The sequence below is a fragment of the Salarias fasciatus genome (genome assembly GCF_902148845.1).
Source record: "Salarias fasciatus chromosome 7 unlocalized genomic scaffold, fSalaFa1.1 super_scaffold_4, whole genome shotgun sequence".
Lineage (NCBI taxonomy): Eukaryota > Metazoa > Chordata > Actinopteri > Blenniiformes > Blenniidae > Salarias > Salarias fasciatus.
The window spans coordinates 5,350,132-5,376,197 of NW_021941229.1; the positions used below are offsets into that span (position 1 = coordinate 5,350,132).

The window sequence follows — 26,066 nt, forward strand, 5'->3', positions numbered from 1 at the left end:
TTATTTATTGAAAAAAATAGAAGACTTGAAGCTGCAGTTGCACTGGCGTTGCTCATTATTCCTGCAAAAATGATCTGCTCTCCGTCTGGAAGCCGACTTCGACACAAATAACACTTTGTCTGATGCCCCGTGGTAAATCTTCCTGAAAGTATTTAATCATTTAGAACACAGTGGACAAAGTTTCATGGACAGAACTAGTTTTTTATGTTTTCTTTTTTTTTATGCCCTCTTTTGTGGTTTCTTCTCTTTAACCTTGTTTTCCAATGTCTTCCTCTCCCATCAAAAGTCACTGTGTCTACCACAGGACTTTACCACAGGAGCCTACTTTAATTGTGAGAAATATTTATCTTTGTTTATAACGTACTGTATTTATACAATATTTTAACTGGTGCAGGCTTATTTGGCAGGACGATCGTGGATAAGTGTGTGTTCAGTGGTGGTTTGCAGGATTAAAAGCAGCCTCTCGTGTATATTTTTTATATGTGCAAAATGTTGTTTTAAGTTTATGCTTTACTGCATTTTACAAATTAAAAAAATAAGCTGCCCTTTTTTTAACTTTCATTCATAGTATGAGCCATAAGTGAATATTTTCTCAGATTATTAAACACATGAAGCATGCAGTCTATTTAATTACTCAGTACAACTCAGCAAATGCTTATTCCCAACGCTGCCATGATGAAGAAAAGATGAAACACCATCAACAAACACTCGGTTACAAGTAGGTTTTTAATTCAGCCGACACGATTCTTTGAACAACCAGATGGAGGGATCACACGAGACAGATGTCCAGCATGTCGTTTCATATCTTTCAAAAAGCCATAATTTGTACAAAACAAGTGAAGTACCAATGATCGGTCTCAGCCAGCTAAGGCAATCATACCAACATGATTTCAAATCTCTAAATACAAAAAGAAAACACAGAAGCTTAAACACATGGGGGAGAATCGCAGACCCAGATCAAACTCATCTGGTTGACATGTTGCACTGAAAGTGGTACAAAAAGAAAAACTAAAACGGTTTCAGCTGCTGATGTTGGTTGAGCTTGCAGATCACGCTCTCACTACAATACTCCCTGAGATCTTACTGAAATCCATCCCCGTCCTACACAACACACGGCTCACTGCTCACCAGCTCCCAGATACAAAGCCACAAACACTGCCAAGCAGCGACGAGGTGGGCTGCTTCCTCACTGGTCTCATAATATCTCATCTTTTCCTCAAAGCTCCTGTATTTTGAGTATTAACAGGCATATCAGTTTAGCCAGGACTTTAGTCATACTTTATTTGTGGTGAAACTGTTGCACAGACTGTGATGTACAGTGAAAAATATCAGCATTTTTACTACTTACTCTTTGGTATGAATAATGCTTATGGACGATGCTTCTCACTGGCATTGTGTGAGGGTTGGAAGCACTGATTGGTTTCAAGCTCTGTGAGAAAACACTGAAAAACCCTGCTAATGAATGAAGCAGCAGATTTCGTGTCTAATATGAATATTCATGAAGTGTGATACCTGAGTCATATGAAAGCACCAACACGTTACAAAATGCCTCGCGTTTCACCCAAACAAGCTCAGCTGGTAGCAGACAGCATCAAGTATGAGGAAACATGACCCCTGCGGTCAGTTTTAGGATTAAATTAACTCAAACAGAACTTTATCAGCACCTTGTAAGTCATCAGAGAGACTCACTTCGATTACAGTACTACAGAGTGGTAAGAAGAGGCGTGGAAAAGCAAGAGAACCACAGAAAAGCCGTGTTCATGGGAAGAACACATTGTTAAGAGGTCTGGAAGGAGAATCTAACGTTTTATATACACAAGACGAAACTGTAGGAGAATCCCTAAATACACAAAAAACATTCCAAAAAAATGTATATAAAAGATAAAAAATACATTTTAAATTATTTAATACAAGATCAAAGTCTCTGTAAACAAAAGTGACGTCTCCTGGTTCCGCCTGAGCTGGGCGTGGGGGTGAGGAGCTGGAGGAGAAGGTCCTGCTTGTCTTCTCTGAAACAGGTTTCAGTCCCGAAGCGGCGGCGCTTCCCTCCACCTCTAGCTGAAGCACACGGGTCCGATCGTGAGGCCGAAGCGGTGCGTGAAGTTTGCCCCTCCCATCAGAGCCACGTCTCTCAGCGGGAGCAGCTGCAGGTCCTCGAACTCCATGACCGACTCCCGAGGGCCAGGCGGCATCTCCTGTCCCGGCTGACGCACGACAGCAACGCAGGAGTTTACATTTCACCAGCATGAAAAGCTTTCTGAGTCACTCTGAAGCCGACTGTAGCTTTGAATGCACACTGTTTTTACATTTACACTCTGGTTAAAAAAAGATTACGAGGATTGAATGATTTCTGAATGAACAAGATTCGGGGAAACAATCGTATTTAATCAAGCGTATGAAGAGAATCAACAACAACTTAAAAGAAGCGATTAAAGAAAGTGTTTGTGATTGCTGAATACTGACTCGTACCACACAGTCGTTCAGCGTTCCGAGGTAACTCTGCCTCCTGGTGTCGGTCAGGAACTTCACGTCCCTCTCCGTCTGGCCCAGCCTGTGTCCCGGATGGCACGAGTACGTCACCTTCTGAACCGCCGCCGTGCTGTGCAGCCTCAGGAAGCGCATCTGCACCACGTTAGCGCCGGGGTAGGAGAACTGAGGAGAGAGGTTTGACACTATGGAACAACTTCACAATAAGGAGGAAATACAACGAGATCATGCTGTGAACAATATGTGTACAACAGTATGCACGTTTCATGGCCATCGAAGGTTCTCTTAAATTCTGGGTTTTGTGATACTAACTCTCACCTGACTGAAGGGTTTCCTCACCTGAAATCCCTGATCCAGCCTGCTGAGCCACTGAAACGCTGCGTCCTCTGTCGATTCTTCCATCCAGGCTTTCATGGGCAGCTGCCAGCACAGAGACAGGAAAATAAAGGCTTACATTTGCAAACAGATGCAGGTCCTGCCCTCATACCAGGCACATGCAAAGGTCGATGATGGTCAGACGGTGGCCAATGAGCCTGGATCAGCGTGCCATTCGAGCATGAAGCACAAGCAAAGAGGCAAAAAACCTCATCACTTAAAGTGACTGGAAACCAATTCACACTGTTGTTTGGTTGACTGAGCCGGTAGTTTGTATGGAATTAGCTGTTTGAGTGGAAGAGGTGAGAGCAGGGGACATGTTTCAAGTTTTTATACTGAGAGAAAGGCAAAGAAAGGGGCACTGATGATGTGAATCACAGCATTGAACGCCATTTGGATTGTTGGATTGTCGATCACATGTAAAGATTGATTCCTTCTACAGGTAGAACCTGACTTTTAACAGGTAACATCAAGTTGAGGCTGTTCTTGTTGCTTTTTAGTCCTTATAAGATTATTCTGAGCAAATAAAAGGACGAAGTGGTGCTTGGGATGAGCTGCATCTTGTCAAAGACGTGTATGGACCACAGTCTGAAAAAGGCTGAAAGAATTTGATGATTCATTTACTCAAAGTTTTTAGTGAAAACACAATGTTTAAGTTCCACGCTTACAAACCAACATTCTGAAATCAGTGTTCACTGTGGGCTCTGGTGGTCGTTTTCCTTATGAAGCCAAACGTGTGTGCAGAGAACAGTACGCTACAAACGCCACAGAAGATGAAGTTACAGGTGAGTCTCTATAGAATCAACTATCAAAGATAAAACAACAATTCTTAAAACATGAAAACATCTACTAAAAAATGGCTCAAAAGTAAAGGCTCTAGGATTAAAGTTTGAGACGGTTGAAATGCAAAAAACGGAAGGACTTTTGGATGAAAGCAAGCTGGTGTCTAACAGGTGGATAATTCCACTAAACACTATTTAAAAGGGTTCTGCAAACAGCTGAGTCCAACAGGGAAGTTTTCTTTCTTCTAGATTACGCTTGAGGTTAACAAATCATACAGAAGGGCATGGATCCTTCTCTGGGTTGGACTTCAGGTCTGCCTGTCTGGGGTTTCAGTTTCTCTGCTTCTATCCTCTAACCCCAGCTGGAACTCCACTTCTGTATCTGGTTCTACATGTTTCTTCCTATGCTTGCACATGTGGAGTGTTGTTTATTTTTTTTCTCTGTAAAGTTGAATTGAAATGACTGTTTGGCACTATTGAAATAAAATTGACTTGAATTGCAGTTGACATGTTTGTTTAGTGCGTACAGGACGTTTTGTCCAGTACTCTGGCTTCCTTCAATTGAAAATAATTGCTAAATTGCCTGTAGTTCTGACTGTAACTGTGTGTGTGTGTGTGTGTGTGTGTGTGTGTGTGTGTGTGTGTGTGTGTGGCCTGTCCAGGGCCTAAGTGCACCCACAAGCCACATGTACTGCACCCTGTTATCTTGTACATATGTCGCCTTTGCTCTTTAGGTTTTATTGCTGGCTGCACCACAAATTGTCCATCACGGACAAAGTTGACTTTCTGGACAGGATTCATCCCACTTGCGGTAGACGTGGGCCAGAGCAAAAAGAGAATCATGACTTAAACACTTCTACAATCAATTTGAAATGAATGTCTATCAGCTGTCGGAGCAAATGGAGTACCTGAAGAATACCTGCAGCGCTGGAGGGGAAACATTAAAACTCTGAGCTACGACACTGCGCAGTGACGGGACTATAAAACCAACCAGTGGATTTGTTATTGTGTTTCTCAGGTGATAGGTGGGTTTCATTAGTTGGGTTATGGACAGACAACAAAGCTGGGCTGCTATTATAGTGACTCTCAGTTCTAAAACTACCAAGACACAGGAGAACATGGACTGGGAGTCACGGCAGTCTGGAGGAAAACGTTATGTGGATGTGCAGTCAGAGCATTTTTAAAGTGTTTTAACCAACATTCGGAGCATTTTCAAAAAGTTCCACCTTGGCACATACTTTCAAAAAGTTTTCAGTGGCTCCAAGCAGCACTGTTGCGTTGCCCTTCAATTATGGAAGACCACTCTTGGTAAACACCGAATGGCTGCATTAATAGCTTGATTCCCAATTTGTTCTGCATATTTAGCTCATGGTGATCATTTAAACATATCCCGATCTTAAAGAGCAATCTATTTTCCCAGTGAGTCCGTGCTGAAGATATGCCGAAGGACAAAATATGTCACATTCTGTCATGATTCTACATTTGGAAGCCAGTCAGCTCGTGTGCAGACACTGCAACCAAGCACTGACCTGAAAAAAAGGAAAAAGAGAAAAAAAATCTCCTGAGAGGTGACAAGCTGGATGACAGGTTCAAGATCAAGACCGCACAGATGTGTTCGCAGCAGACATGTGAGGCGACTGGCAATTCGCCGCATTGAAATTCATGTCCTACAACACGGCCGCGTCAGGTCCGTCGGAGCGCCATTGATCCAGAGGAGCAATTTCCTGTGCGGTCCTCGTACCTGCGACTCCTGAGGGTGAAGGCAGGTCTGCGCCGCCGCGGGAGAGAAGCTGCAGTAGGCCAGCAGAGCGTCGACCACGCTGCCCTGGTTTGGGTCAATGTAATACATTCCTGTGGGGGGGGGGGGGGGGGGGGGAAGGTCAGTGAGCGCCGAGCACATCAAACTGACAGCAGCATCGGCAAGAAAACACAGGACGGGCTTCAAAAATAGATTCTTTGCACGATATCTTAAATTTTGTATTTCTAGGATTTGAAATTATATTAGAACGTAAAGAAAAGTGCGACAAAATCGACCAAACACTAAAAAAAATAGTTGCCTTTCAAAGCCAGTGTTTATCTCTGTGACGTACGGCGATGCTTGAAACACAAACGGTCCGGCTTTAGAGGGGGCTGTAACTCGGCACAGATACATTTTGACACATGACACCGGCTCCGGGGGAACGCTTCACCGAGTGGCAGTAAAACGTCCACGGCACCCCGGAGACAGCGCCCGAATTAAAAGCTATCATTTAGGTTTACTGTGCCTAAAGAGGCGTAATAAACTGCCTGACCCGGACACGTCACGGGGAGATTCTCACTCCTTCTGCCCACGATAAAGAGAATACAGAAGCACTGAAGAAGAGTCGACAATGAAATCGTTTGCATAAATAAAAGATTGTAGTGGAAGTGATTTGAGTTTTTGTGTGTTTTGGAAGCTCTGAGGTTCATCTTGTTTTGTGATGATTACAGAGGAAAATCTTTTTCTTTATGTTAAGACACTTGGATACTGCAAAGACTCGGTAGTACTCCGATTTGCATTTAAAACACAAATTCTAAGAGAGTTTAGAAAATATGACAACTGACTCAGATTTTAATTATAAAATATTCTAATGTATATATAACAAATTTATCAAATAACAAAACGGCTGGTTCAGATGGTATCTCAGCTGAACATCTAAAGTTAGCAAGCGTGAGACTCGCCCCACTGTTGTCTCTCTGTGTTACTGCTTTTCTTGTGCATGGATTCCTACCTGATCCCATGCTAACTGTCCTGTTGGTTCCAGTTATTAAGAACAAAACTGGTAAAGTTGGTTGTTCAGACAATTACAGGCCCATAGCCCTGGCTAGTGTAGTGTCCAAAATCATTGAGAGTATCCTGTTGGGCAGGCTTGCTAAGTTCATCAGAACCACAGACAATCAGTGCATTAAAAATAAAGTAAAAATAAATGCACATAAAGGTGCATTAAGGAGTTTGCACGTTTTGTGCGAAACAGCGCCCCCTGCATGCCTTGGGCGTAACGCAGCTTAGTGAAAAACTCGTCCCTGTGGCTCGCATGCACGGAAGAAGGGGACTCCGTCTTCGCTCGTTTAGAAGCGCTCAAGTAAGATTTAAGTTTCTTCTACCTGGTGGAGTCTGTGCTGGAGCTGTGGCAGTGCTAGAAGCCGGTCTTTTCTTACTTTCTGGAAGATCCTGCTCAGTTGTTGCTCACTAAGCATCTGGCGGAGTAATGGCGGACAAAACGAAACTTAACCAGCCGGAGCGAGCATTACGTCATTCCTTTCAAATTCTCCCCAAAAAAATGCTGGTGCCGGACCGGCACTGTGACTTTCATGTGACAATTTAGCGCTGTTAGAGGTACTTGTAATGAATATGTCAGGGCACACTGTACACATCATTAAAAATGTGTAACATATTTATGGTGGAAAATAAGTATTTTTAAGGTTGTAAAACTCCTTAATGCACCTTTAAGGCCAACCGAGGAACAGACCTGTGTATATATGCACTTAAAGAAAATATTTGTAAGTATAAAAAGCAAAACTCATCAGTCTTTGTTTTTTTAGATGCATCCAAAGCTTTTGACAGGGTAAATCACAAAAAGCTGTTTATGAAATTCCGTGCAAAAGGTGTACCCAGCTATATAGTACGCTTGCTGGCATACTGGTACGAGCAACAAACAGTCGGGGAATCTGTCTACCCCCTTCAGTCAACAATGGTGTCAGACAGGGGGGGGATTCTGTCCCCAGTGCTATTCAATTTGTATCTCGATGAACTGTCAACTAAACTAAGAGCTTGCAATACTGGCTGTGTTACTGGAAACATTGTTATGAATCATTTAATGTATGCAGATGATATAGTATTATTTAGTCCGAGTACAGCTGGTCTACAGCAGCTACTCAACATATGCTGCGCCTATGGCCTGGTACATGATATCAAATTTAATACTGCCAAGAGTGTGACTAAGGAGGACAAGTACATGCTGTTTCCTGAATTTCATCTGTCTCATGATGTTTTGACTGTTGTTGATAAATTCAAGTACCTTGGGCACATCATTACTGAGGATTTGTCAGACGATGAGGACATTTACAGACAATGCAGAGTACTATATGCTCAGGCTAATACTCTCACAAGAAGGTTTAGCTTGTGCACTGAAAATATAAAATTATGCTCTGCATGTGCTTTTGAGAAAGCCGAGATGGACTAGTGCCACAGAAATGTTTGTCAATGCTAGAGTTAACACTTTACAGGCACTTTAACAAACTCCGATGTATAATTTTATTTGTAGACTCAGCAGGTCTGAGAGTGAAATGATTGTTTGTCTTACAAATGTCACGTTGAGCGTTACACGTTTCCTGTCTGATTTTTGGAGACACCGGTATGCATGTCTTTTTAACATGCCAATTTAATTGTTGTTGTTTTTTTCCTTCTTCTTCTTTTATTTTTTTCTTGTATGTCTGTTGTTCCTTTTTATTGGACTAAGAGTCTGGAATAAAGATGAATTGAATTGAATTGAATATATAAAGATGATTTACGATATTTTCATTAATAACACTCATACGCACTGAAACAAATATTGAACCTAGAATTAGGGTTAGGGTTAGCGAATGGCTCACAGAAAGGACAAAGGAGAGAAAACTCATTATTAATCATAATTATGAGGATGAGATTCCTCATTTGAAGTTTGAAAAGGTTACAAATATCCTTCTGTGGCCGTCTAAGTTTTGGACTTTTCAAGGACGAAGTGAAAAAGGGACTGGCCTTCCCTTGAGCATCTCAACTTTAAAATGTTGGATGGTTGAAATTCCACATTTGTGGGTGTTTTCTGATGCGAACCTGCTCCACTGAAGATAAAAGATTCAGACGAAGCCATTGTTGGAAATTAAACTGTTGATTTTGTGTGTTGATTACAAGTTCAGAAACGATGGCGTTAATTGTGATTTATTTAATTTTAGTTGATTGACACCACGAGTCTGTACACGTCGCATAAAACGATCGTGAAACATCTTACACACACGGAAGACCATTTGTCAGTGTATTTAAACTGTCCGCGGTGCGTTGGAGGGACTGACCGCTGCTGTATTCGGGGTGACAGAGCCGCAGCTCCAGACACGTGGTGGCAGGACGCTCCTTGCTGCCGTCCGGAGGATCCAACAGCAGCCGCAGCTCCTGCTGCAAAGAGTCCAGGACCGTCTGGATCAGGGGGTAGTTGGGTTTATCGGAGACATAAATGAGGTCCTGGACAAGAGAAGATTAAAAAAAAAAAAACCATTCAGTGTAATGGATTATCATGACTAAAAAAAAGTTTAAAGGAGGGTTAAAACGACTTGCCTTGAGTTGAGTCAGTGTCATATTTAACGATGGTCCTGGAGGACCTGGAACCCCAGGTGGACCCTAAAACACAGAGCTGACATTATAAGACCATCAATACAAGGCTGGAGTGTCCACAAGTCTGGTTCATGGTCCAAACGTTCCAATCAGGAGAGGCTGCTCTACGCCTGTTTATCAGTGTGTATTTCCACACAGCCTCACACCAACACGCAAAGACAACACCACTGACTGAAGACCTGGCACAGCCACTTTACTCTGACTCAAGGCAGCCATACAGCTAAATCCATCTCAGTTTAGAACCCTGAAAAACATGGGCTGAAACTAAAATGAATAAAGATGCCACCGTTTTGAACTAAGATATTGATGCAATGTGTCGCCTGTTTGGAGCAGGAGTTACAGGGTTACTACGGATTATTCACTGAGTGTCTAGTAGGATGAACTATGCATCCTGCTGAATGCACGGACTTTCCTTATCAACATAAAAATGACAACTGCGTACATCTATCTATCTATCCACCCAGGCCACAAGATGGCGCTCTTGGTTGTTTTTATATTGAAACCACACTCGTGTGCATAAGCTTAACAATTGAGAGTAACCAATATTGGCATGGACAGATGATGAGCTGGTTGTTATTAAGGGTGAATCTCTACTATCAAACAACCAATACAGACGATAAAACTGGAAAATGAACTGGGACTCATGACGCTCTGGAGGCCACCATGTTTGTTATTGCCCTTTTTACCACTCAGCACTACTTTTAGCTCAGCAGTGGCACACATGTGCAGTAGCATCGCTCCCACTGTATTCCTGGACAGAACACGAGGGTTTCAGAAAAGCTGAACCTTGGGAAATATTTTCAGGAGGTTTCATTTTCAGTGGCAATGATCACCACTGTTGTGTAAAAGCACAATGAAAACGCAAAGAAAGTTTATCGATTTCATAAAAATGGGACTTAACCTGTGAATTTTTTTGAACTGAGAGAGGAAATCGAAGTACCCAGAGGGGAACCTACACACACACACACACACACACAGGAAGAACATGCAAACTCCACAGTGAAAGCCCCAACCAGTATTTGAACCCATGGCCGTCTCGCTGTGAGGTGAGACAGCTCACCACTGCTCCACAATGAAAACCTGCCAGAAACGTACCGGGAGCCCCCGCCGTCCAGGCAGTCCAGGTAGACCTTGGTAGCCTTTCAATCCCTGCAGGGGGAAAAAAAATCCACACGGTAACCACAACATCAGATTCACCGCCGTTCGCGCCGCTCGCTTCCACGCATGTGGAAATGAAGGCTTCCACAGCGTGACAGCTGGATGATTGCAGTGTACGGCGCAGCGCCGCTGGCTTCAGGCACTTTCAGGATATGAGTGGGAGCTGGAGAGCGCTCTATGTGTGGGGACAGCAGCGCTCGAGTTGATAATATCCTACCTTTAATCCAAACAAACCCTGCAACAGAGAAGAGAGCAGCAGAGGAAGAGGGCATTAGTCTGATTTTCAACTACGAGGCGCATTTATCGACAGAGAGCTTCCCAGCGCGTTCGCCGGCTGCATTAAGAACCTGTCGGCCATGCAGTCGCAGATTTTATAACCGCAGTCGATAGATTTTTCTCCACCGAAGACACAGTGGACTTAACGTGGACATAATAGGCTGCTGAGCTGGGAATAATGTGACAGACTTGCAGGCGAAGAAAAGAGCAGCTGGCTGATAGACAGCAGTCTGGGCTTTACGGGAAAGAAAAGGAGTATTATCCAACGTTTCCAGAACACGTCCCGCTGTCTCCATTATTCAGACTCAATCTGACAGATGAACTGAGGATTTTAAATAACGGCAGTTTAAGGATGATAACAATGTTTACTGTGCGAACTGTAACATATCTCAAATGCACTTACAGGGAATCCAGGAATTCCTGCAGCGCCTCTTGGTCCCGGGGGGCCGATGTTCCCCTTGATAGAGATTCATAAACTCATATTTCAATGTGGAAACGCTTAAAAATGCAGTCAAATCCAAGCTGTGTGTACCTGTTCTCCCTTCAAGCCGACTGAGCCTGGCAATCCGACAAGGCCTCGAACACCCTGACAAAAAAATAAAATAATTAAAAAGTTAGCTTGACGTTGCTCGTTAGCGTAGCTGCTCTGATCAGCAGTGAAATCCTTCAGTGCTTCCAGAGAGTCGCTGTTCTAACTGGTGACGCTGAACTGAAATCCTACCTTAGTGCCATCGGCTCCAGGGGGTCCAGGCGGTCCCATATCTCCCTTTTCACCCTGAGGATGAGGAACAAAAATAATTCTTTGAAATTTGTACTATTTGCTTGGCAGTTCTTCGGAGCCTCAAAAGAGACCCGAAAACACAGAGTGTTGAGAGACGCTTCAATACATTAGTATTTTAACTAACTGGTTCAAAAACCCATATTTTTTTGCTCCAACACATAAACTTTAGGTACTGTACTGCCTGCTTTTCCAGATGCATCAGGTTCAACAAGGTTACTGTCACACCCCGCCTGTCAGGGGTTTCATTAACGGCGTCTACATGTGTTATTTACCGGTGCTGATGCCGTCTTCCTGCAGCTGCTCAAAGTTAAAAGAAATCCCCTGGTACCCAAAAAAGCTGTTTGGTAATGAGATTTTTTGCTTTATGCTATGCTTGACAGTTTAAATGTTCCAATAAATTTACTTTATAGCTTCCTTTTCAAAGATCATCCTAATTATATAGTATAGTTCGATGGCGTTTTGTCGTCTTTCTCCCGCTGCTGTTCTCTCAAAATGCCGTTTCAGCCACCACTGCCAAGTGCTGATTGAGGACTTAATAGGGTTTTTAGCCGTAAGATTTAAAGTCTTGACCTTATTATGAAAAGTGCTTGAGAATTATTTATGTTTTCATTTGGTGCATTATAATTAAAACTGAAATGAATAAACGGAGTGTGTATGAAAGGGCTTCGTTTAACACTCACTGTCATCTCTCACTGAAAAAAACAGTGGATGGCGATATCAAAAGGATCAGTGGTGCTAAATGTTTTTGGTAAATGTTTCATGATGTGAAAGAAGATCTTTCACATCTTAAAACATTACATCTTAGCTGAAAGCAACAGGTCAGAGGTCAGGTTAAAAGAGATGGGTTCTTCAGGCCTCGGTTAGATTTAAAGTTGGGTCAGGGTGACGATTAAAGCCACGAATTAGCTCTTGGATGAGAGCATTAAAGCTACATTAAATGAGCAGGGAGGTCCCCACAGCTAAAACTGTAAAAAAAAGAGTGTGTTTGTTGAAATATCATCTTACTGGTGGACTGCAGCAAAGGGAACCAGATCTTGGTCTCAAATGCAAATCTTCTCCTGAATACTGAATCTGTTGGGTTTCTTTAATTCTTACCTCTTTCCCCTTTTCCCCCTGGTCCCCGGGCTCTCCGCGTAAACCCGGAATTCCCTGTGTGGCACAAGCAAAGCAAAATAAATCAGTTTCCTGCCTGGAGAAAGGCGCCCCTGCCGTGAAACGTATCACTTGGCGGCTCTTTTCTCTTCAAGTCGCCGGAGGTGACGGACTGCTGAAGGAGCAATCCTCCCTGCTGCGGGGGTGAAATGGCGAGCTACGATGCATGAATGGATGTCCGGCGAAGGATTAATTGACTTACGATGAGGCCCGACCACCCGGGGACGCCGGCGACCCCCGTGTCGCCCCTGCTGCCCTGAATGACAAAAACACAATCTACTGTCGGATCGTACATCATGATTAAATGAGGCGTGCAGAAAGCCCCCCGCCGCGCTCTGAGACTCCTCACCTTTGGTCCTCGCTCTCCCCGGACGCCTCTGACCCCGGCCTTGCCTCGTTTCCCCTGAGGAGGAGGTTTCCATGTTTGTCAATGAAGAGAAAATGGAGGAAAAGCACACAACCCATGTTCAAATTCCTTCTTTCTTTTCCCATTTTACAACAGCACGTTGCAACAACTCAACACCAAACACAGGCTCAATATGGATCTTGTGCAATTTAGCACAACTGCAGGGTCTCTGCAGCATCTTCACATTAATCTTATCAGCTGCCTGCAAAAAAACTGAAAAACTAAAGCCCCAGTAGCTTTTGTTCCATAAAAATGATGTTTTCTCTCGTCGCAGCATTTTAGAAAAGTTCCACCTACACATCAGCTGTCGTGTGAACACCCCCCAAAACATAAAAGTTTCCTGTTTTCACTTGAAAACATTGCTGAGGTGAATCTCAGAGGTCGTACCTTCCTTCCGCCTGGACCCGTCTTCCCCGGCGGTCCAGTCTGGCCGTCGTCTCCCTGTTGGAGGGAAACAGGGACAAACACCAATCAGCTGTTTCATCTAAAACTGTATATCGCAATGTTTAGCAGCGATTACGCTACGCTCTTAGTACATAGACAAACATTTTTCACTCTAAAGTTCCATGCAGGTGAGTTTAAACTTGAATTAACTGCCATCTTCAAAGTAGCTACAGACATCAGATGAAGAATTCAAGGTTCTTACATCAACTTCAGGAAGGAAACACAGAAAGCTCAACTTTACTTCGGTGGTACGGAGTCAGTCAGGTAGTTTAGTCTTTATATGAGTCTAAGAAGCTTTGAAGGAGTCACCTGATATTTCAATAACGTGGTTTTGTTTTCTTGGGGAACAAAACAAGTAAAGAGTGAAATGGTGTCTTTTTTAACAGGAACATTTTTAAGCTGAGCTGCATTTCAGTGAGTGAGACTAAAAGCTCAAGGGCTGCTCTGTGCAGACATAAAAACAGACACATTACTCAAACAAAGTTCAGGATATTCTGCTTGGGGTGGAATTTCAGGATGAATCCAAAATGCAAGGTAACCTTTTCAGGTGAACTGAATGTGATCTTCTCTGAACTTTTCGGCACATTTTGCACAATTTGCTGTTTAACGACAAAATATACAACATGAACGGATCAATGAATGGATTGTTTCAGTGAGAACTGGTATTTAAACAGTCCTCATCTTCATGTTGTTCACATTTTGGCATCATGAGACCAGCAATCATTTTAATGAGGGTGATTTATTGACATATATTATTTGGAACAATACCTCATTAAACAAAAAATCAATGTTTTATTATTTTTTTAAATATTTTTCCTCAGTTTTTAGCATCTAGCTGTTACCTTCTCTCCTTTGATGCCCGGATTCCCTTCAGGTCCTGCTCTTCCTGCTGCTCCCTGTAGACAAACAGCCCATGCTGTCACACAGAGTCTAAACAACACATTCAGAGACTTAATGACGACTTTCTCAAATCCATAATTAATTAATTCTCAAATGTCTCAATGTCTTTTTCAATCAGGCAGACTCACAGGAGCCCCGGCGGGACCAGGGAGGCCCTGCGACCCCGTCTCACCAGGAGGCCCCTGAAACGATGAGGGAGACACACGAGTAAAGCGAAACCCGAGGTTCAAACTGTTTTCTCCATCCATAGTGCGTTCAGCTTTACCTCGAGCCCCTGCAGACCTGGAGGACCCTGGATTCCTTCCAGACCCTCCTCACCCTGGATGAGGGATTAACCTCCATTAGAAATACACTGCAGTGTTATCGGACGGATTCTTCAGCAAGCAACACGCAGTGTCACTTACCGGTTCCCCCGGTGGACCTGGAGGTCCAGGCTCCCCATTCTCTCCTTGTGTTCCCGGTTCACCTTTGGCTCCCTGGTCTCCCTGAGGTCCCACCTGTCCAGTCGGACCCTGCCACGAAGACACAAGTACAGCACTCACAACTTGAAACGGTGTTATGGTGCTCAGAATCAGGTGGTGTGAGAGAAGGTTGAGGACGCCATGAAAGATGCTAGCTAACTAGCATTAGCCTCAAAGCCATGCTGTCAGGGTGGGTTTGTAGGAGAAGCTTCTTGGACATTCCACCTTATTACCACAAGAAAGTGTCTCCAAATCTGGCTTTTTGTTGAAATTTTAGTCATTTTTAATAATTAACACTAAACCCACAAATACTTGTAATGATAAAATGAAGTAAATCTCAGAACATAAAGCAGTTCTGTTCACTGTTTCCTCGGCAGATGACCCAGGAGGCGATACTTACGGGCGGTCCGAGCCTCCCCATGTCTCCTCTGGCACCACGGGGTCCATCAATTCCCTACAAACCAAACACACACAGAGAAAACTCCATGGCTTTGCTCAGAGTATGTTCTGTACTGTGTTGTATAAGAGAGTGTGTTGTTTTACCAGAGGGCCTCCTGACCCTGGAGGTCCAGCCGTCCCTGCTTGTCCAGACTCCCCCTGTAGAGACGGATGAGAAGCTTCAGCAGCCCGTCTGCAGAAACGTCCTCTAATTCAGCTGATTAGGCCCCAGCAGAGCTCTGCAGGCGGGGAGCTAAACTGAATTAGGGCGGAAACAGGAGGGTTTATTTACAGTCAGGCAGGGGTCCTCTCAATCAGGTGATTACTGATTGGAAAGCTTGAGCGGTTATCAAAATGACCTCCTGCAGAGCGCCAGTAACGTGACGCAGAACGAGTTCCTCAAAGGAATCATTTCATGGAAACAATTCTGTTTACTTCAATCTCATCTGATGCTAAATACGAGACTACGACTGGACTAAATACTAAATCAATCAATCATCCTCAACTCTGCGACTGTTGTGAGAGACATCTTTCATTTACTTTCTGTCCTTGGGGTCCGTCTGGTCCTGCAGGTCCTGGAGGTCCTGCGGCTCCCTAGTATCAGCAAAAAATACGCCACAGAAGAAGGAAGGCATCGTTTGAACATGTGTGAGACTACCTGCAGCGTTCATACAAACAGAACCTGAACCGTTCAGCGAGTAAATGTTCTTTAAAGTCAACAGAGCAGCTCAGTCTCATCAAGTTACCTCCAAACCTGCCAGACCTGCAGGGCCCAGTTCTCCCATCAGTCCTGGGGAACCCTGCAAAACATGTAGAACAGTTTTAAAAATCTCTTTTGGAAAATTCAGCTTGATGAGTAGAGCTGGATAATGACTTCAGTTCATGTTTCATTAAGATTTTTCTTGAATTTGAGAGAAGTGGCTGGCGGTACGGGTCAATATGGCGGGTTCAGCAGGATTAGTAGACAACAACAATGCAGGTTCAACTCACCATCAGCCCAACGTGGCCTTTCTCTCCTTTTGGACCTCTGTTACCATTTTCTCCGATGTCTCCCCAGGGTCCCTCCCGCCCGGTCAGACCGGGGGCTCCCATCTCGCCCTGCTCACAACAACCACCACAACAACAACAACAACAACCACAGCCTGATCGTTAACCGTTATTACCCAGGATATCAGATTATTGATCTAAAGTCCTCAGCTTCCTCGGAGTAAAAAAGCAAAGCTCACCTTTTCTCCTTTGGGTCCAGAATCTCCTGCGTCACCAGGAGGCCCCATGTCCCCCTGTGGGGGAGGAAAGGTGTTTTATCTTTTAAGAAACTGAAAAGTCTCTGCAGGTTCTTTTCTTTTTTGTTTGTTTTTTACACTAAACACATAAAGATATGGGGTGAATTTATATGGGTCTCTCTTGCTCTCTCTCTCTCTCTCTCTCTCTCTCTTACACATTAATGGAGAAAGTGGCATGAAAAGATGAAAGCTGAAAGGTTCATTCATGCTCTATGTTAAAGGAATACTCTGAAGATTTTTGACGCACGCCTTTTCCCTATCATTGACAAAATTAGACAAGCTCATAAATACCTTTTTTGTGTGTCTGCGTCCAGTAACGGGTTCCCAGCAGTTAGCATCGTAATTAGCTTAGCTCAATTGCTGTGCAAAACGTTATTTTAACGGATTGAAAAGATAACATGTCTTTTAAAATGTTTTCTAACCATTCGGATTTACTTCACGTGCTAATACGCCGTACCCTGGACCACTGGAAGGAGTATTTTGTCCACTTTCGTCAGTCTGGCTCTGTTCCCTATTGACTTCCTGCAATTGAGCTAAGCTAACTACAGTGCTAACAGCTGGGTTCCAGCCACTGTATGCAGAGACACAAAAAAGGTATTTATGAGCTTGTCTAACTTTGTCAATGATAGGGATAGGGCGTGGGTCAAAAATCTTCGGAGTATTCCTTTAAGATATCCTTACAGATATGCACAGCACCATTTCTCCAAGGCAGTGGCATTAACACCAAATTATACCCACATATATATATTTCCAGGGCAGAAATGAGCCTTAAATACCGGCTGCCAAGCTGGAGAGCCAAGAATGACCTATAAACCACCTCCACGGGGTTTTTTAAAAGCGCTTTATGGAGCGATGAAACCGAAGTTGATGGTGCAGATGTCCAGTGAGCGAATGCTAATGAACACAGCGGGACGCCACTAAAAGCAAAGCACCAACAAGAGGTGCAGACACGAGACTTCTGTGGCCGTAAACGTAATGCAGATTTTATGGCGATGCTTTTTAAAGCATTACCTCTTTGGACAGAAGATCTAAAGAGGGAAGGGTTGTAATTTTTTTGCTTTTAGCATCATATCAATGGGATGTTTCACCAAGCAGAAGAAAAAAGTTCGTATTCCACGTGTCCATGGTTCCATTTACACATTTCAAGTGAAAACACTTTTTTTTTTTTCATGTTTTTATTTCAAAGAAGTTTTGAGCTCAAACAGGGAAAAAAAAATCATTCAGAATTGGAACAAATGTCTTGTTGGCAAAGCCAAACTTTTATCACAGTCAAATGACAACAACAAACAATGACAACAGTCATTGTTGACAACAGTCAAAACAACAATGAAAACAAACATTTGTGACACTTTTGTTCCAGTGATATTTATCAGATTTTAGATTTTTTTTTATCCCGCACTACTCAATATTCAATAATGACCTGGTGATTGATAAATGCATTTTATGATGAGCACCACAAAATTCAGGAATTTAAAAGGAGAATGTCGTCGATCCACAGATGGCCACACACACACACACACACACACACACACACACACACACACACACACACACACACACACACACACACTCTCTCACTGAGCTTAATGTAGTTTCCAGAAAAAACAACATCAATCTTAGGGAGGACAAAGAACCTCTTTAAATTACACTCTAATGGAAATTTCTGAAAAAGGCTGGATGTGTCCCTCCTTCTATCTTGGGTGGTGTTCAATAAATACAGCGTAATAAAATGTTGTGTACTGACAATGACATGTTATGTTGTAAACACGAATTTAAGCAAAGGACCTGTCCGAGGCCTCTTCACGAGAAAGAACATTTTCAGGTTCTGCTGCATTCTTTCATGAAGCTCAGCTAAGAACCACAAAAATGACAAGAAATGCCTTTTCTTCCACGGCCCATTATATAATCGAGATGTAAAATCGTTCAAGGGGAGGCTAAGCTAAGCACTGTCATCACTGCATCTTCAGACGAATGCAATTCCACGCTTCAGGTGGCAGCAGCCGCTGAAAGAATGCTTTAAAATCATTTCTCTGCTTCTTTCACAAATGATATCTTTGTATATTGTCAGCTAAGCGCAACTGAATTCTACCAGGAAATACAAAAACAGGAGATGTTGGACTTCCTGTTTGTGTGTTTCTTTGCATTCTTCACGGCTGTGGTAAGAACGAAGCTCCTGCAGTGATATGTGTGAGGCAATATCTGTAATCACTTAAACCAGGGGTGTCCTACTTGAGGCCCACGGGCCAAAATCTGCCCGCAAGATCTTCTAATCTGGCTCACCAAACCACCCAGCAAACGGTGTCATTAAAATTATAGATTTTTTTCAGTCGTATTTGGTAGGAATCACCAATTGGGCTGTTGGTTGACCCTGAATTAAGATGTGCTTCATTCAAGCCGATAATCTGATGAACTGAATAATGCACCGACCTCTTTGCCGACTGGCCCAGCTGGTCCGGGGGGGCCTTTCAGGCCCTGGAACCCTCTCTCTCCTGGTGGCCCTGGTGGACCGGATTTTCCATTTGGACCGACGTCTCCCTGTCAAACAGGAGGGAAGAAGACGAGAAGTCAGTTTGCACAATCTGGAAGCCTTTATCAGTCCCACCGTGGGAGATGCTTTTAAAAAGTTGCATTTTCAGTGGCGCCAAGCAAATGGACGCCCGGTTTTCATTTGAAAACACTGGTGTGTTAGCAATGCCTAAATGGATGGAACTTCATTGCGGTTTGAATTTTAAACTCTGAGTAGCGTCGATGTTCATCAGAAAAAGTCATGTGTGACGACGTTTTCACTGACCTGGTCACCTTTTGCTCCAGGTGGTCCCTCCACACCTGTCTGTCCAGGAGGACCCTGGGAAAAAAAAAAAAAAAAAGTCAAGGAAAACGAAATAAAATATCTTCTGTCTGAAATACACAAAGCTGGCAAATATAATAGATTAAAGGAACACTCCGAAGGTTTTGGACCCACGCCCTTTCCCTATCATTGACAAAGTGAGATAAGCTCATAAATACTTTTTCTGTGTCTGGGCGTCCAGTGGCTGGATCCCAGCTGTTAGCATCATAGTTAGCTTAGCTCAATTGCTGGAGGAGAAGAGGAGACAGAACCGGACGGACGAAAGTGGACAAAATACTCCTTTCAGTGGTGCAGGGAATGGCGTATTAGCACGTGAAGTAAATCCGAATGGTTATACAACATTTTAAAAGATGTGTTTTCTTTTCAACCCGTTAAAATAACGTTTTGATACACAAAGACCTGCGTATGAGCAGTGCTCCGCAGAAGGATATACCGGAGCACAGCAGTAGAAGCATAGACTCAGCCGCTGTGCTCCCTCTCCTATTCACCTTCAGCAATTGAGCTAAGCTAACTACGATGATAACAGCTGGGATCCAGCCACTGGACGCCCAGACACAGAAAAAGTATTTATGAGCTTATCTCACTTTGTCAATGATAGGGAAAGGGTGTGGGTCCAAAACCTTTGGAGTATTTCTTTAAGAACCTTTTTTACTGTGCTTTTCAGCATCAAATCTGGTTTTTTTTTTCTTTATTTTTCAGGTGTTTCACTTTAATAAGTTCTGTGCAATGAGAATGTTAAAATTGTGCAAATGATTCCTTCCAGTCTTCCACTCATTGTGTTCATGGTGCTTTCCTGACCAACACCGGAGGTGACATAGATTAGATTTAAGTTTCTAGTTAAACAAAGGATCCATGTTCTGTCGACAAGCTTCATCTGACTCTTACATGACAAATCCTGCTGTTACGCTACAATAAAATACTTTAGTCAATCCCTTGTTTCGCTCCTCTAAGAAGCATTGAGTATATTAAATACATTTTATTACGGGATATTGCGACTGGTTCCGTTTGTAGAAATGAGTTTCCAGACATCCACAGACCTGCTCTCCACGGTGTCCTGTGAGTCCTGCTTCGCCAGGTGGTCCCATTAAACCCTGAGAGATTGAACACAGTGGCGGTCGAGGAAGGTCACTTTCACAGATATTTTATAATGAAGTGTTGTTGGAAGGCCGGTGCTTCACCTTCGGTCCTTTCTCCCCCGCTGCTCCCAGTCCTCCATCAGCGCCCTGGGGACCCTGATCACATCAAACACTTGGTTTAGATGCTTCTCTCTTATGATGATTCGATTAAAAAAAAAAAACAAGTTTTGTTCGACTGTTAGGAAAATAACAGCTCAAGGTAGGTACCCACTCACTGGCATTCCTGTGGGCCCCTGCGGCCCCTCAGGTCCCGGTGGTCCTTTATTTCCTCTGGGTCCAGGTTTTCCAATAGGGCCATTTGAACCTGGAACACCTGGAGGGCCCTGAAAATGTAATTAGATTACATTTTATTTCAAAAATTTCAAGGCACTTTGACAGTGAAAAACCAACAGCTCCACCGGAGCAGAACATTGAAGATGTAGCGTCGACGCCGAGGCTGTGTGGAGACTGAAGTTATCATTTATGGAAGGAGAATAATTTATACGTTAAGGCATTTAGTTAGTCCTGGCACCGGTACCTGGTATCAGAAAGTAGCTAAAGGTTAGCACTCGTCCTTTAAAAAAGCGATTAAAAAAAAGCACCTCTAAAAACTAGAAGGTGCTTAGTGAGCTGATGCTTAAGAATCCATGTAAAATATCAGTATTCATCATAAATATTCCTTCTGGGTCCAACATTTGGCATGTCAGGATTCTTTTAAACATTTATTGGTTTTCACAGCTGCTTTCCCCTTGAATTGGATGTTTTTTTAAGCTGCGATCGGAGGTGAATTGCAGACAGTGCTTTTTATTTTCTGTCCCTGTTTCACGGTCACATTTTTAACTCCACATACTGGAAACAATAATGAGGCAGTTTGTTCCCTGGAGTTCAAAAACTGCCCAATCTTTCATTGGACTCAAATTTCTTTCCAAAACTTTGTGGTCGAAAACCGAAACGAGAGGACAAATTTCTCATGAATATATAAAACACAATACAGACTCAAAATGACCATTTCTCATATGTGGTTCATGGCGGAGGCATCTCCTAATTAAAAAGTGTAATATTTGGAATGGTGGCTGCATTTTTAAAGCTACCTTTCCTGGTCTGTCCCCCTCAGTGATTCTGAGGCAGCGACTCATGACCTTTATTTACCATAAAACTCCTCCTCTCTGATCCACGGTTTGAAAAACACGCCACTGATACCAAACACTGGCAAACACAGATTTGCTCCATCCATCCATCCATCCATCCATCCATCCATCCAGTATACTCCTTAATCCAACTTATTATTTTCTATAGCCTCGATCTGGTGGCTGATTGAATCACCTCCTTCTCAGAATGATACAAATTCAAGAAAAATACACCAAAGATTTTTTTTATAATGTGAGTTAATATGTATTTGGTGACAAAATCCCGACAGACACATTCAAATTGTATTTAGAAGTTTTGTCTGTGGTGATTATCCTCCGTCAGATATTCAAAATCGATTGTCGGTGAAATTCTTAATATTTCTGGAGATATATAACAAATCTGAAAACAAATCGACACAAACTTCTAAGTAGCTGGAAAACAACTGTCTCCTACATTATTTCTATATTATAGTATTCTCTCACATTGGTCTTCAGAGTGGTTTTCGCTGCACTGATTAGCTTTACTCCTCCTCTAATCTCAGGCTCAGAAGATTTGGATGAAAATAAAGCCCCAAAAATGTGTTATGTCTGATTTGCAGATGAGGGGATATGCAGAACTTTGAATTTTAACGCTCAATAAAACACTGGTGACAGCCCTCCTCCTCCTCCTCCTCCTCCTCCTCCTCCTCCTCCCCCCCCCCCCTCGGGGCGCTGGGCAAAGCCAACCCTAAATGTGCCGCAGTGCAGCGCTCGTCCAGTCAGAGAGAAAGCAGTGCGTGTCCAAAATGCAAAAACGCGATTTGCCCGAGCGAAAATGCATCTCGTGAAGTTTGGATGCAAATTCGGCGACTTCTCCGACTTACTGGTGGGCCGTCGACGCCTTTGGGTCCCTCGTCTCCGAGACGACCCTGTGAAGAAAAAAAGCAGAAAGCATCGAGTACGGAGACGCAAGACATTCATCAGTGCTGCTGGGGATGTCTGTGCTTCAGACGAGCCGTTTCGGAAGAATGCGCCTCATCTCCAGCTTTTAGCTTTAAAATATATTAAAAGACGCATTATGTAACATGTGAGTCTGAAGCATCAGACGCAGCTCCTCCCGAGCCTTTCAGCAGAGAGGTCATCTGTTTAGCGGGGTTGACCTCAAGGCCTCGTCCTCGTGGGCAGTGAACAGCACACGTCCAAAGAAAGGTGACCGGAAGCCATCTTAATCAAACGCAGGAGGTCCGAACGCTTCACCCTGTCCGTCAGCTCTGCCACGCTAGGAAACTCCATCTGATTCTGATTCGTCCCAAAGTCCCAAAATCCTTCACCATGACAGTTCTGCCATCTCTTTCTCCAACCTAATAGATTCCTCCTCCCATCATCCCTGAGACTGCTGAACTCTTTCACCTGATGTAGGTTTTCCGACTTACTTTTAGAGGACATGCCAATTTTATACACTAAAATATGAGCAGGGGTGCACATAAGCGGTGCGCTGGTGCACATGCGCTACCAAATTAAAAAATGCGTACCTGATGAAACATTGTAACGCTCATTTGCGTATCAAGATTTGGGGATAGCAAGGTGTGCATCTGTGTGTCGGACAGGCCAGTGTTCACCCGTACAGTCGGACCGGGGGGGACGGTGCTCACTCAGAGCTTTCTTTACAGGTGTAATGTTCTGCTGTTGTGAGTAAAATGACGTGCAGAATACTTCAGACTGCTCTGTTTAGTCCCGCGCTGGGGGTACGGCAGCCGCACAGGGGCAAAAAGCTCGCCGCGCCTCCAATGAAGCCCTCCGGCGCCCCCCAGGGGAGGGGCGCCTCACACTTTGAAAACCGCTGGTTTAAATGATAAAAAGCAGATACTGTACAAACACCTTTATTTTTCAGAACTTTAAACACCATTTTGTGAAAGTTTCAAGGTTTCAGACATTCTGTTGCACTGCTTCTCTTCATTTTCAGTTGAAATTAAAGCAGGCTATGTAGCACCGTCCACACATCCCTCTATTTTGTTCTTCCTGTAGGTAGGCGTGGGAAAGAAATGTATTTAAAAATGTGAGGACCAACCCAACCCAAGGTTCTCCCCTGAAAACCAGACAAAAAATATTACGTGCACCCCTGAATATAACTGACTCAGACTTGTAGTTGTTGTTTATCAGTAAATCAGTATCGTGCTTCTTATTGAAATGCTCAGTCAAATCATTCTCTCAGCCTTCAAGTCTGTTTATGAACAGACTTCAATGAATTTTTGTTGCACATTATGTTGGATTTACAAAGCTCCGTTTCCTGAATTACAATGCGAAGCGCTCGGTATGACTGAATATAACACTGACAGCTGCTGGCGTCTCGGTTTAGGTCCGCTGTCAGCGAGATGCTGAAGCTAAAAGGAGAACTCTGCCCTCTCACCTGAGGCCCTCGGGGTCCTTTTTCCCCAGGTGGACCGGCCGGACCCTGCAGGAGGAAACACACAAAGCAAGTCAGAACATGCAAATCACGTGCACGACTCACACCTCCACCTGAGCGCTGTAAGCGAGGCACTGTTTGTGTAAGACGACCCTGTGTGAGCATAAAACGAAGATATATTTCAGCTCAAAAAAGGCTCAGGATCATCACTGTCAACAAGTTCAAGGATAAAGAGCAGAGCTGAATTTATAGTATATGAAAATCTAGCTATATCTATATATCTGTGTTTATATCTATATCTAGTTTCATTTCATTTTCTCTTATCCTATGGTTTCATGAGAAATATGTCAAAATAAAAACAGCTGAAAGAAAATTCAGAATTAAATTAAACAAAGCTTTCCAATATTGATTTGTGCAAAAAACAACTAAAAAAATGTTTCCCATGATAACCACACTTTCAATCAAATCTACTTCCTGAAAGAAATCAATAGGGTAAAATGCTGGATGTTCCACCGTGGTGCCTTCAGGCGCATTTCATAATTTACCTGCTCAGGAGCAGGAGGAGCGGCTCAGACTGGATTACACCACTTTTTACTCCTCTTTAGCTTTCTTTTAATACCCTCCATGGATTATCTCTGTTATAAATTCAGATTTTTAAAGATTTGTTTTTCCCTAAACCTTTACTGAAGCTGCTACAAGTTTAAATTTGAAAGAAATACCCCCTCTCGACACGTTCTGTCAACTCACATCTTGATTTTCTTTTTGAGAAAAGAGTAAAGAGTAAGACCTTCACAGTGTCAAGTCCTGACTTTAACAATGTGTTTAGTGCTGAAAGTGGAACCTGCCGAATCCAGCTCCCCCGAGCTCTGCCCTGACTTTCCTTGATGACAGATTGATGGATTTCGCCCCCCCTGCAGCAGCGGGCAGTCGTGGAGGAGACTGTGAACTTTAAAACATAGTCTCACTTCTATTAGTGAAAGTAACTATTTCCATGCAAGACGGACTTTTCTTTTCCCCAAAACAAGAGGGCCGAGACCAAAGAAAAAAAGCCCCTTCAGACAAGAAATGATGTGTATAGGTCACAGTTCTGAGATGAAGCGAATGTTGAAGGTCAGGAGTTCAGTACTGAGACGATATTTTACAACCCTGAGTGTGTGAGTCAGCCTGCAGTCTAAAATGTCACAGCCTTCATCCGGATAATTTTAGCAAGAGCGTACACAACAAAAGCAAAAAAAAAAAAAAAAAAAAAAAAAACTGCCCACAAAAATAAGTATGAACCCGATGACGTGGCTTTCCAAGGACTCCGACCATCGTGCTTCCATTTAGTGTCTGGGTTCGACTCCACTGATTCCATGTTGTTTCTCTATCATTGTAGCTCTTCCCGTAAAGCCCAGCGTTTAGTTCTAGATGTGACGATCGCAGTGACCTGGAAACCAAAACGTCTCTTCTGGGACTTCAAATGTGTGTGTGGACTGAGGAAAATGAAAACGTTGGGCCTGAATCTCGCTTAGATTCAGAGGTCATTACTTCATGCAGAAAAATGGGTTGAATTTTGCTGAAACATATGAAAAAAACCTGCTCCGCCACTGCAGGTGTCACCTGGCTGATAGTCTGAGCTCTCGAGGCCGTTTAAGAAGGCAATCTATTTGTCTTATATCAGCTAAACTGTTCGTACACTCCACTGGGAGATTTTCACCCATTGGCCCAAACCAAATCAATCCCGGCGACCCGTTCGCGTCTTTAACTCCGGCACGTCGCGCACGGCGGGCCAGCGCTTTGATTTACAGGCCATCCTTGGTCTGACCTCTATCGGAACGGCTCTTAATCTAATCCGCCGCACAATTCTCAGCCCAGCTGAAGAGCAGCCGAGGGCTGAGGCTCAGGAAATAGAACTGCAGAAGAAACTCTGGACACTCACAGCAGGCCCCGGCTTTCCAACCGGCCCCGGCAGTCCTCGTAGGCCTGGCTCTCCCTGGAGGAAAAGCAGGAGAGAGAAATGCAACCGTTTGCAAAGCTTTTTTTATTTTGCACACCAAAAATATTACGTGTTTCCTAAAGAAGCCCAGCACTGCTGTACATTCAGGTGAACAGAGAGACAACCTCACCCTTTCTCCACGGAAACCCGGAGGTCCACGCATGCCCGCGGCTCCCTGGATCCCCTGATGAACGGCACAGAGAATATCGTCAGCTAGCAAACAAAATCTACTACGAAGAAAGAAAAAAACAATCACATGAGACGGCCTTGGTCTATCTGAACCTGAAAACCT

At 43.6% G+C, this 26,066-nt stretch overlaps 1 protein-coding gene across 4 annotated transcripts in view; it reads right to left on the bottom strand.

The window, feature by feature from the left end:
* Positions 1 to 708: 708 nt before the first annotated feature.
* The window catches only part of LOC115382789 (collagen alpha-1(I) chain), a 98,384-nt gene continuing 73,026 nt past the window's right edge, over positions 709 to 26,066 (bottom strand). For 2 of the 4 annotated variants that reach the window (XM_030084681.1, XM_030084684.1), the window contains 34 exons: positions 25,905 to 25,958; positions 25,718 to 25,771; positions 23,803 to 23,847; positions 22,280 to 22,324; positions 20,526 to 20,633; positions 20,353 to 20,406; positions 20,212 to 20,265; positions 19,118 to 19,171; positions 18,754 to 18,861; positions 16,270 to 16,323; positions 16,034 to 16,141; positions 15,790 to 15,843; positions 15,584 to 15,637; positions 15,149 to 15,202; positions 15,006 to 15,059; positions 14,549 to 14,656; positions 14,410 to 14,463; positions 14,273 to 14,326; positions 14,087 to 14,140; positions 13,188 to 13,241; positions 12,744 to 12,797; positions 12,597 to 12,650; positions 12,338 to 12,391; positions 11,183 to 11,236; positions 10,994 to 11,047; positions 10,865 to 10,918; positions 10,403 to 10,420; positions 10,123 to 10,176; positions 8,971 to 9,033; positions 8,712 to 8,877; positions 5,386 to 5,495; positions 2,827 to 2,907; positions 2,464 to 2,652; positions 709 to 2,204 (listed from right to left, as the gene is read on the bottom strand). In XM_030084681.1, the coding sequence (XP_029940541.1) occupies positions 2,055 to 2,204; positions 2,464 to 2,652; positions 2,827 to 2,907; positions 5,386 to 5,495; positions 8,712 to 8,877; positions 8,971 to 9,033; positions 10,123 to 10,176; positions 10,403 to 10,420; positions 10,865 to 10,918; positions 10,994 to 11,047; positions 11,183 to 11,236; positions 12,338 to 12,391; positions 12,597 to 12,650; positions 12,744 to 12,797; positions 13,188 to 13,241; positions 14,087 to 14,140; positions 14,273 to 14,326; positions 14,410 to 14,463; positions 14,549 to 14,656; positions 15,006 to 15,059; positions 15,149 to 15,202; positions 15,584 to 15,637; positions 15,790 to 15,843; positions 16,034 to 16,141; positions 16,270 to 16,323; positions 18,754 to 18,861; positions 19,118 to 19,171; positions 20,212 to 20,265; positions 20,353 to 20,406; positions 20,526 to 20,633; positions 22,280 to 22,324; positions 23,803 to 23,847; positions 25,718 to 25,771; positions 25,905 to 25,958 (2,433 nt within the window). In that variant the 3' untranslated portion in view covers positions 709 to 2,054. Of the gene's footprint in view, positions 2,205 to 2,463; positions 2,653 to 2,826; positions 2,908 to 4,017; positions 5,174 to 5,385; positions 5,496 to 8,711; positions 8,878 to 8,970; positions 9,034 to 10,122; positions 10,177 to 10,402; positions 10,421 to 10,864; positions 10,919 to 10,993; positions 11,048 to 11,182; positions 11,237 to 12,337; positions 12,392 to 12,596; positions 12,651 to 12,743; positions 12,798 to 13,187; positions 13,242 to 14,086; positions 14,141 to 14,272; positions 14,327 to 14,409; positions 14,464 to 14,548; positions 14,657 to 15,005; positions 15,060 to 15,148; positions 15,203 to 15,583; positions 15,638 to 15,789; positions 15,844 to 16,033; positions 16,142 to 16,269; positions 16,324 to 18,753; positions 18,862 to 19,117; positions 19,172 to 20,211; positions 20,266 to 20,352; positions 20,407 to 20,525; positions 20,634 to 22,279; positions 22,325 to 23,802; positions 23,848 to 25,717; positions 25,772 to 25,904; positions 25,959 to 26,066 lie in introns of those variants that run through there. The other 2 variants (XM_030084682.1, XM_030084683.1) reach the window with 2 other exon arrangements.